Source organism: Hippichthys cyanospilos, chromosome 20 (assembly GCF_059441005.1).
Source record: "Hippichthys cyanospilos isolate Australia breed blue-spotted pipefish chromosome 20, RoL_Hcya_1.0, whole genome shotgun sequence".
In the NCBI taxonomy this organism is placed as follows: Eukaryota; Metazoa; Chordata; class Actinopteri; order Syngnathiformes; family Syngnathidae; genus Hippichthys; species Hippichthys cyanospilos.
In genome coordinates this window covers 2,106,736-2,118,304 of record NC_142388.1, presented here as the reverse complement: position 1 = coordinate 2,118,304, position 11,569 = coordinate 2,106,736, and the positions used below count along the sequence as shown (strand labels likewise).

Below are 11,569 nucleotides of genomic sequence, written 5' to 3'. Positions count from 1 at the left end.
TCAGCAGGACGACATGATAATCAAGCCAGGAGAAGAATCGCTCCGGAGGAAGTGACTGCGCCACATGATTCAACGTCACATGACTGTCATGTTGCTCAGCCGCGAAGCCTTCGCGGAGCGTGGGAAATTCAGGCACCGAAACTGCAAACTTTGTCAAGCTCACGTATGTAACAGCAGTAGCACTTTCGATTTGGACGTTTGTGCAAAAATTCGTTTCCGGTTAGTCTGGTCGTCCAACGACAGCCGAAAGCGCATTAGGTTTAACTATATAAATTATATATATAAATGTTATAATGATGATAATGTGAATATATAAATATTCACTTCAGAAAAACAAATCAGCATAAAATTGTGGCTTCTTTTATTTTTCTCCACGTACGCCATCTTCCTCCCTCATTCCCCAAACGTTCACGTTAGCTTTATTGACCAATAAAATGAAACGTAAACTGCCCATAAAAAGTGAGTACAGTATAGCTGTCCAAAGTTGACATTCAAAGACGGCTGGATAATGAGTTTTTAAAATAAATAATGAAATAAAACTAAAATTGAACGAAGTTTCATATCACCAGACGAGGGCAGTATTGCGACATTCACGTCCCAATTTTCACATCGTTTCAGCCCACCTTATTGGCTCGTTTGTTACCACAAACGCGTAGGAGTTAGTTTGCACAATTTGGTCTCTATTTGGACTGAAGAAAAATGTTCTGCAAATATGTCTGCACTTGTCATCACACATGTATGTATATTTGTGGGTATTTAAAGATATGCAAACAGAGGCTAATTAAGACATGCCTTCGCAACTATATCAAAACACGCAGGCAAGGACTCGTCTGCGGAAGGGGGGGAAAAACTCAAATAGTTTTGTGTAATGTTTGTGTGCACATGTTGAATGATTGCCTCGTAAAGCCCATTTAAACATGCTGTATTTGTAATCTGTCATTTCTTACTGACAAATGCAAACATCCTCACTGCAAAGGTGCACAAACAAGTTTTCAATTTCATTGGAAGGCAAGACCAAATTAATAATAATAATAATTGTTTTGAAGGCTGCATTTACAAGTGCTTTACATTTCGAATGAAGCACTGTAAAAATGATTCTCAACTGGTGGGGCGGGGCCCAAAAGTATGTCGAGACAGCTAGTAAAACATTACATGTATTTTTAGACAGATTATATTTTAAAAGAGTTTTGAAGTCACCTAAAATGACCGGTGATGATCGAAAAGATGCTGTCCTCATGATCCTGAATGAAAAAGAAGGAAATACAAGAAATGTGTTTTGTGATAATGTAGGATTTTTTTCTATTAGCGCGTGAAAAAACTAATGAAAAAAAATCAGATTAAGATGGGGGGGAAAAAAAAGATTTGATTGTAGGCCAGTGCAGCAAGTGTTTTTTTTTTTTTTTTACTTTCTCCGAAACGGCCTCCTTTGCATGACTTCCATATACACTGCGGTCTTTCTTATCGACAAGACAACCACAACTCACACTGATAAAATGTGCTCAATGGTCTTGACATCGCATGGGAAAATAAATCATTTCAAATTCATCATCATCTTGTTAAAAGAATGATAAAATACTGTAGCTGCATTGCTTTATTTAGACTAACGCTACGCTAACAAAGGTACAGGCTAAAAAGCTTAAAAGACTGTTGACCTTTCTTTCAATCCACTATCTTTATTCGTTGTATTTGTATGGTTGAATTTAATTATTTTTATCGTATTTACACACTTCTGTGACAGTTATAATGAATAAAGTGGTTTAAAATGGGTAAATGCACAGCTAACAAAAGTACAAATGCTAAATGCTAACAGGCCAAGATGGCATTACCTTCATTATTTTCCACTCCATTATTGCATGTCAGTATACAGTACGGCATCTTCAAAGGGTGACGGCTTTATTTTTGTTTATTGTAGCTAAATGTTACACTTGCGGCAGTTGTTCATTTGTTAGCGAGTTAAAAACAAGTGAGGCTCAGCAATCAAGGCTAAAAGAAGGAAACGCTAAAAGATAACAGATGTCACATTTCCGAAACGTACGTTTACGTCAAATGTTTTCAGAAGGTTTGACATAGATGTATTATTATTATTTCAAACCTGGAACTGATTACTTCTATTTCAATGAAATAAATATTTTCCCATGAGAAACAAAATGCTATGTTATATGTACAGAGGTGAGATATTATATATATATATATGTCAACTTCTTTTTAACTTATACTTAAACTTCCTGGTTGCCATGGTCTCAGTGTGTTGCGGTTTTATCCTTCCTTCCATTGCCCTAAAAACCTCCGGAGGACCTTTCGCCAACCCTCTCGGGCCCGTTCAAAATTATGGTATGCTCCAAGAACAAGGTCTGGAGGCATGCTATGTCTGCTGTAAATTGACATATACGGTATAAAATTAAAGTTGAATTCATCTACTTTTGTGAGATACTGTGTTTTGAAAAATAATCATCCGATGGATGGGTTATAAAGATGTTTTTTTTCTGTCCAAAATCCAAATTGGCAGAAGGTTAATTGATGTCTTATCAGTCGGGCCCTAATATTTACAAGCAATAACATGGCTGATACAAAGAATTCAGCAAGTACATCATGTGACGGATGCGTAACGAAGATATGAGCCAGTGACTTTAGGTTCAACTCTAGACAGTTTGTGCGTAATGTCTGTGAAGCCTTTGAGTTGGCTTTAATGTCAGCATGTCAATCCAAAATGTCTCCGGGCGAAACAAGGCGGGCGAGGCGAGGAATGAAAGATTTAAGAGAGACCTGACAAAATTAGGATGACAAAAGGAATCAGTCGAAGCAATAAATGTAATCTTTCCTCAGTACCTGCTTGTTACAAGGCTAAAAGTGTTAACTGCTTGATCTCCATAAGCATTAACAGCAGCACTTTGTCATCACTTTGTCACGAGTGGAGCTGAATCACGTTTGAGTCGGTAGAGTGGCCAGATGATGGACTTAACGCTGACTCAGCTGAGTCATGGTGACGTCATTTGAGGGTCAAAAGGTAACGCTGTACGAAAATCACTTTCGATACAGCGGGGGAAAAAGTTGCAATTTACAAGTACAGTATATATTTTCTCATTTGTTATCAGTCCAATTAAAACGGATTTTTGACATATTGCAGTCAATGGAAGTGAATGAGTTAACTATACTGTACACTGCTAGTCCCATTTAAATAGATCGTTGACATCCATTGCCATCAATGGTAGTGAATGAGTTTTATAAATGTCAGGATTCATGGGAATAACGTTGTAATTTTACAAAAATCAATTTCAAAGGAAATAACAGGGGCATGCAAATGGGGGGGTGGCCTCAGGCGTACACACAAGGTATATATACAAATATATATATTTTTTTCCTGTTATATACGTTTGCAGGGAACAGCAATAATGTCCCTGACCTGAAGTGTATTTAGTAACGCAAACATGCCCGAAACGTGTATGATCCAAATGTTGTTTTTACCGGTGAAATTGTCACAAAGTGTCCATGTGCGAGTTTACATGTCATAAGTTTTGTATGTCACAACCTGCCTGTCATAAGGTGCATGTCTTAAAGCCTGTATGTCACAACCTGAATGCCACAAAGATCTGTCACAAACTGTACACCACAACGTTTATGTTTCTGGAATAGTAATACTATCCTGGGTCAATCTGACCAGGGGTCATGTTTAATTAGCGAAAAGTGTCAAAAAAACGTTTTTGTGTGTATGTGTAATCCTGCTAACTATAAAATCTTGTGACACCCCCCCAGAAACAGCAATATGATATTCTTGGGTCATTTTGACCCAAGTTTTGCTAATATATCAAAAAAGTGGCAAATATTCAAGAACTTTTAAAAGCATTCTAAAAATCCATGCAAAACACATTTAAATGGACAGAGGTCTTGTGCTGAAGAACTACATTCAACGATGAACTTTCAAACGGGTCAGAATGACCCAACAACATAATAGGAGGGTTGATAACATTTGCATATGCTACAAAGCAACAAAATAATTGAGTTACACAGACATTGCTAAAAGAAAAATATCTAAACTTCACGCTATACATCACAACGCATTTAGTAACCATGTGGGGAAGTTTCTGTTTGCGGCAAGCTAACGTTAAGCTAGGATCATTTAACGCTTATGCGGTGTTTTGTTCAAATTTCTATGTAAAGAACTTACTTCCTGAGTTATGTGTCTTTTTCATATTCAACCCTAGTCCGGTATTTTGTCCAATCTTTTGATCTTTACATCAAAGGGAAAGTACTGAAAGAAGACACTAGGGAGCTGAAATTTCACCCAGATGGTGACAGCATGTTAATAGTTCAACATGGCACAACCAATTAGTTATCACACTTGCAGGAGTGTGCTCTACCTTGGCTAAAATACTGCACAGGGCTTAACATAGGTAATGTCTGCAATATAGGAATATAAAACAAGAAATTAAGACAATTTGGATGCATTGTTTTCCTCAATACATTACTGAGGAAAATCTGACGACTTGGTGTCGAAAAACCTGTGATTGGGACATCCCTATTTGGAAAATTTCAATGCTAGGTTTTTTTTTTTTTTTTTTACACATGAATTGTCTGAAAACTAAGCTCACATTTGTGCCTGTTCCTCGCAATTGCGCAATTTCTGAAGCAACTGTGAAAGCGAAACGCTTGACTTTGGCAGCCGGCGACCAGTCAAACATCACGACGCACTTCAATAAACAAGCCGGCCTTATCTTTATCGCCCATAAAAGTGCCTCATAGTCATTTGTCACTTCAGCAGACCGTTGAGTTTTACAACAATCCTGGCGCGCCTTGATCCTCTGCCATGAGACGTCGTGGACAAATAAAGTGTCGTCTGAGGAGGAGGGGTTCAAAAGTCAGCTCTTAAGTAAACAAAGAAAAACATTACCTTAAAAATAATGCGTGACGGATGTGATTGTGTTGGAAACCAAGTCAGATTGCACAAAAGGGAGCGAAAAGAACTCCGATTATGTCCTAAGGCCTCATCATCCAGTCCTGGAATTGAACGTCCAGGTCAAGCCCGGATCGTCTTTTCCCTGTCTGACAGTAGAAAGTTTGCCATGGAACGAGCTGTCTGGACTTGTCGAGTCAGGAGGCATGCGCGAACCCTTCTACTACCTCCCTCCTCCTCTTCCCTGAGGAACGCCACATTCCTCGCAGCTTCTCCTTCCACATTGGCATTGACATAAATCAGAAGCTCCGTCGTTAATTCCCAGGCATCCTCAGCGAATCCCTCTGTGGCAGCTAGAGCACAGTAAGTGACGCTAAGGGGGTACACCGGGGGGCTACACTGGAAACCGTCACTCACGACAAATTTATCTCGGGAATGTAGAACCAAATGGTCTTTGGGGTTGACTCAAATTTGTGTTTGGTTCAGTGAAGAATCCTAAGCTGTGGAGGTTCGCTTCATGCTGGCTAGAATTAGGAGGGATGTCATTGCGAAGTCCAGAGAAGTGAAGCTGTCACTCACGAGAAAATCTCTGCACACGCAAACTCGCGGGGTTGAACAAAGCGAGGCCTCGGAATAGCTCGGCAGATAGTTCTCACACTTGGTGCCAAAAGATTGCGGGATGTCTGCGAATGCCTGTCAAGCACGTCCAGAAGCACGTCTACATGTGCGTCCGCAGGCACGTCCACGCTGACGTTGAGTCGTCCGAACGCTGGGCCGGCCGGGGCCCGGGTGACTCACCTCCTGGGGCTATAAGGAGGAGCCTTGTGAACCAGTTGCACCACTCTCCCGCCGTGAATCACTTCCAGAGCTGGAGCTTGCCGGCGTGAACAGAAACACAACAAGCCGGACACCCGCAGCCGGGGAGGACCCTGCACCCGCCGGGAACGCCGCAACAAACCAAGGAACCCCCGTCGCGGAAAATCACGATCCAACTTTGGAGCGCATTCGACTGACGGAACCGGTCGGACGAGATTCTGGGGTTTGACGAGAGGATTTGCTTTTTGACTAGATGCCCAAGCGGGTTGGCTGCTGCGTCTCAAGCATCGCTACGCCCTTTCCCACACTTGGGGACTTGCAAACTGCAAGAAATAAAATCAGGGCAGGCTAAAATCTGTTGGGATTCGGCCAAGCCCCTGAAACCATCTCTTCCAGCTCCTTTTCCCAGGTAGGCACTTAGACCTAAGCACACATTGCAGCCGCTTCATTGTCTGTGCTAGTAAAAATTTCAAAATCTTAAAAAGTTGACCATTTCCCATATTGCATGTTTCTCATTTGCATAATTTGCATAATTGTTGCTGATTAGTATTACCAGCAGGGCTGTAGTAATCTGCTCCAAGCCCGGACTCAATTTTCATCGTCTTTGACGTTTCTCGGACTCCTTGACATTCGACTCAGACTTGTCTCTGACGAAATATTTTTATTGCCTCGACTAAGTCCAATTATGTTTTAATTTCTGGAAATAAAATGTCAAACCTTGTCTAAAGAAGTATGCGCCAACCGGTCACGACAAGCTCTATGTCCTCGCACTTTAATGTGCGCGGTTGACATACTTCAAAGAAGAGTGTTGAGCATAATGATCTTTCTCCTATTTTGTGGTCATGAAAATAATATTTTTCCAGCTTAGGGTTTACTCTTGGTCTTATCTGGACTTGACTTGAACTCTACATGTCTCTGCATGTCACACGTAGACATCTTTTTGACTTGGACTTGACTCGGACCGTGGTGACTCGAACTTGTTGACTTGGACTCGATAAATACGGTGTTGACTACAGCCCTCTAGTGGAGGGAGGACAGAATTCGTTGTATTTATTAGTTTTAAAATTAGCTAACATACGAGACTGAGACAAGCGTTTTACCGAGGCGGTCCGATAAAGGCGAATCTGATTCCGATTCCAGAGAAGCTTCATTTCGGCTATCCACATGGCCAACGGCTCCATCTACCAACTCATCGAGGACTGCGAGGCGGCGCACAAGGGCCTCTACAAATTCTACGCCGCCGTCATGATCGTAATCGTCATGTTGGCCTTGCCTCTCAACATGTCAATCCTGCACCTCTTCATCTTCAAGTTGAAGTTCTGGAAATCCAACACCAACAACGTCTTCCTGTTCAACCTGGTGCTGGCCGACATGCTGCTTCTCTTCAGTCTGCCCATCAAGGCTTATAACTTCATCCAGGGCGAGCGGCGCAACAGCAATGACGCCGTGTGCAAAGCCATGCTCTTTATGCTCTTCCTCAACCGGGGAGCCAGCATCGCCTTCCTCACCGTCACGTCCATCGACCGCTACTTCAACGTGGTGCACCCGGGCCGCAAGAATCTGCTGAAAGCACTCAAGAAGTCGCCGCACATTTCCATCTTCATCTGGCTGCTGCTTCTGCCCCTCACTATCCCCACCATGCTCAAAAACTTTGATTGCTGCAATAGCCACAAGAGTGACGGAAACCAGGAGGATACCCTGATCAAGGTACGGTGAGGCCCGGGTTTATAGGTGAAAAGCTGCGATTTTTTTCAAATGTATTTGTTTTAAGGTCCGGCGGGGTCATAAATGTTCTCCGCTGGACCCTGCCGATCTAATCTCATTCGAGCATACTTGCAAATATGTTCAAACACATTTTTATACATGTATATACAGTACGTACCGTATTTTCTGCACTATAAGGCGCACCGGATTATAAGGCGCACCCTCAATCAATGACATATTTCAAAACTTTTTCCACACATAAGGCGCACCAGATTATAAGGCGCGCCCTCAATTAATGACATATTTTCAAACTTTTTCAGTCACAATATAGTAATACTCATAAGTAATAACAATAATAACTCCAATAATAACTCTAAACTCTCAATAGCATAATAACTCAATGTCAATATGAGCAACCTTGTTCAACTGTAAACACACAAAAGAAACAGGTCAATCTTACTTTATCAGTTCCTGCAAATACATCCAAACATACTCGCGAATATGTTCAATCGTAATTGTAAATATGTCTTAACATACTTGAACATGCATGCAAATATGTCGGAAAATACCTGCAAATACATCAGAACATACTTGTAAACATATGTCGAAATATACCTGTAAATACATCGAAACATACTTGCAAATATGTTCGTTTGTACATGATAAATGCATCTGAACATACTTGCAAATGTGATCGGAGAGCGATTCAGCTATTTTTGCAGAAAAAAATATTAATATTTTATTGTAATACTAAATAATATTTTAGCGTTTTTCCCAAGCTAACGACATAGCATTTTTCCCCATAATGCCACAGGGTATTCATTTGTGCATGTGTACAGAAAAAGTGATTCCTTTAGTATTTGGAAGACATGATACCAATATGAATAAAGGGATATGAAATTTACATAGCCGTTTTTCAGCAGTGGAAAAAAAAATAAAAAATTTGAGTGTTATCTATTTAATAACTAAATTATTTTTTAACTACATTGTTTTTTATGTAGAGTATGCTTAATACCTTTGCTAACACATTTTTCTAAATGCTGTCGCAAATCACAGATAAAGTAGGGCGTGAAAGATAGCAGAGAAAATAATGTACTGGGCCTAGTACAGTACAGTACAATCTAAACTTGTTCCTAGAAACCAGATCATTAGCTCCACGCTTGTTGTGGAGTGGCAGTCTATTAATAAAAGGGTTAGCTCAGCGGTTAGCACTGTGGCCTCATGGGAGAAAAGTTGACATGGGATCTGGGCCGCTACTCTCGCTTCCTGCCGCATTCCAAAAATATGCACGCTCTAGTAACTCCAAATTGCTATTGTGTTTACAAAAAGAAAATGAATGTTGGCATAAACTTAGTCAATAAAAAAATAGTTATCAATTTACAAGAAAAATTGTGTTGCGTATAGGAATGGCGTCTAAATTGGCCTTTAATGTATATATAAATGCACATAAGATACATTAAAGACTCTAAATTGTTCCCAATGTTCAGTTAAAAAATGTTTGGTGAGTCCGAACTGTTGAACTATTTAGAAAAAAAATGTGTGGAAGATTTTATTTTCTAAATATACTTTCAATTAACACGGTCAATATCAATTACATTTTTACGTGTTTTTATATATATACACACGTGTCTGTGTGTGTGTGTTTTTTACAAGTGTTTGGCTAAAGAGGATCTAAAAATGGCTGGTGAATTAATTAATTATTAAAGTAATCGATTACTTTAGGTATAAAGGGTACTAAAGAAATTGCCTACTTCAGGTGCTAAAAAAAACAAAAACAATTGTGGTATCTTGAGGCATATTTTCATCGGAAACTCAAAGTTCATGTGACATCATTCCTTTGAAAAAATAGAATAGGATGCTTCACGCTCCAATTAACTTGCTCTTACTTTGAAAAGAAAGCTGAACCGTCCCTGTCGCGGCATTCAAAAGTATAAAACATTTGCTTTGAAACCTTGTTCAAATATCATCTTCAATTCCTAAAAAAAAAGTCCCGTTTATGATGATTCAAAGTCGCACTGCCGCTGAAATTACCAGGACGTGGTGGACAGCCTACGAGAAGCGGTCTTCTTCACGCAAATCCTCATCCCCTTCATCATCCTGGTCTACTGCACCGTGCACATCGTCAACCGGCTGCGCAAGAAGACGGTGGGCGACAAGACCAAGCTGAGACGAGCCGTTTTCCTGGTCACCTCGGTCATGGTGGTCTTCTCCCTCTGCTTCCTGCCGTGCACCGTGGCGCGGGTCTTCCTGCTGGTGGCCCGAGTGCAGGAATGGCGCGAGTCCTACCAGGACAAGGCGGCCACGGCTTTCGACGGCCTCATGGTCCTGTCCTACTTGGACTGCCTGCTGGACCCGCTGGTCTACTGCTTGAGCAGCACCAAGTTCAAGGCGCTCTACTTGTCCAATTATTTCCCCTTCTTGCTGAAGGACGGCCCGCTGCCCATGGACAGCTCCACGGGGAACACGTCCAACCCCAAGCGAAACAACAACGTCATCTGAGCCGATCCGCTTGCGCGCCGAGCCGTAGCGGACTTCCTTCGCAAATTGGGACTTTGACTGACTGACTGAAGATATGTTGTTGGGCGACAAGTGAAAAAGAATATGTTGAACGTTACAAATGAAATGAAATTCTGTTGATCGCAAGCTCGTTTACTGTACATGCAAGCTATTTGTCAATCTTATTTTTTGTAAATAAAAGAAAATATCACGTTTTGTTATGAATGTTCTTAATTTGTTAACCCAATTCAAAGGGATTTTGGGTTTACAGTATGTAAGCCGTCATTTAGTTAATTAATAAATACATTTTTAATTAATATTATTTAAAAATCAATCATTATTTAAAATAAAATAATAAATATATATAATAAATATATAATTAATCAATTTTTTTTCAAATAAATAAAACAAAAAATAAAGTACAGTATTTATTCATTTTCCCTTATACCAAAGGAGTTATGATTTTTTTTTTTTTTTTAGAACCGTGACAAAATAGTCAACAATCCCTTCTGACTTCACGCCGTGTTGCGCAACAGCTAAAGGTCCGAACAGGAAGACAACTATTATTCATGTCATTTTGTCATTGCTTGTTTCCTGCAAGTTTCCTGCAAGCCTTCACTCGAAAAACACCAAAATGGACATTATTTTAAACTGACAATACAGGAAATGCATGAATACTAATTCATTATGATTCTGTTACTGGTTTGGGCCATCGAAATACTGTCAAAATACATCAAAATACAAGAGAGTTTGTTTTTCTTTGTTTTTTCCGAAGAAATTGTGAGCATTTGGACAATTTTAAATGTAAAAATTTGATTGAAAAAAATATTGATTATCATTATGAATGTATTACTTGTCAACTAATCCATTACCACACTGAAATTGATTTTGACTTACGGTATATTTATTTGTATGTATTGTAAGTAAGTAAAAGTTGATCTTGGACGTCTTTTGCCGTCAATGGTAGAGAATGAGTTCATCATTGCGTCTCAAAAATCACTATATATTTATAAAATTAATCCTCAGGTTAAAAACAACTCTTCCCTTATTATAACACACACCAAAATAAAATGTACAATTTTAAATACATTTGCAAATACATTTACATTTTTTTTTAAATTGAATACCTAATTAAAGATGAATCAATTATAGAGTAGAAAAATATATACAGTATATTTCCTACCATGGAAGGATCCAGAAAAGAGCAAGATCTTGAGCAGACGTCTCGGAATCAATGTCATTCATCATCTTGATGATGTCATGCCTGAATGGTCACATGACACATCCAATGATGTCATCCAGATGGCAAGTACGCGCATGTGCCGTCTAAAAATAGAAAACAACCATTTTGATTCAGTTCTGTGTCATCGCTTTGTCCACCTTCAAAATATGTTGAAATAACCATCTGTGTGTGTGTGTGTGTGTGTGTGTGTGTGTGTCACGTATGCCAACTCACAACGTTTATTGCAAATCGAAGCAAATGAAACACGTTTCCAGTAAATAGATGTTTTCCTAAGAATTCGGTTAAAGAGTCAGAAGCCTTTTGAATTAATTGAAGGCCTCACTTCTAATAAAGATTTTTTTTTAACATGCATCATCCAAGACAAAAACGAAAATGGCCCACCTCAAATCAGCGCTTCAGTTTCAAGTCTCACGTCATTTTTT

The 11,569-nt window shown here is 39.7% G+C and overlaps 1 protein-coding gene across 2 annotated transcripts; it reads left to right on the top strand.

Moving 5' to 3' along the window:
- Positions 1-5,127: 5,127 nt before the first annotated feature.
- Positions 5,128-10,097, top strand: LOC148406921 (12-(S)-hydroxy-5,8,10,14-eicosatetraenoic acid receptor-like). Of its 2 annotated transcripts, XM_088404003.1 has the most exons (4): positions 5,128-5,251; positions 5,625-6,113; positions 6,845-7,411; positions 9,443-10,097. In XM_088404003.1, exons 3-4 carry the CDS (start codon positions 6,869-6,871, stop codon positions 9,905-9,907), a joined length of 1,008 nt encoding a protein of 335 aa, XP_088260129.1. In that variant the 5' UTR covers positions 5,128-5,251; positions 5,625-6,113; positions 6,845-6,868; the 3' UTR covers positions 9,908-10,097. The 2 variants fall into 2 exon arrangements, with proteins under 2 accessions (XP_088260129.1, XP_088260130.1); XM_088404004.1 differs by having other exon boundaries at positions 5,177-6,113.
- Positions 10,098-11,569: the final 1,472 nt, after the last annotated feature.

Bases quoted from the DNA above. Each gene is read 5' to 3' on its own strand.
- LOC148406921 (XM_088404003.1), top strand. From the start codon at position 6,869: ATGGCCAACGGCTCCATCTACCAACTCATCGAGGACTGCGAGGCGGCG. The intron at 7,412-9,442 runs GTACGGTGAGGC...TGAAATTACCAG, and splicing joins AGGAGGATACCCTGATCAAG to GACGTGGTGGACAGCCTACG.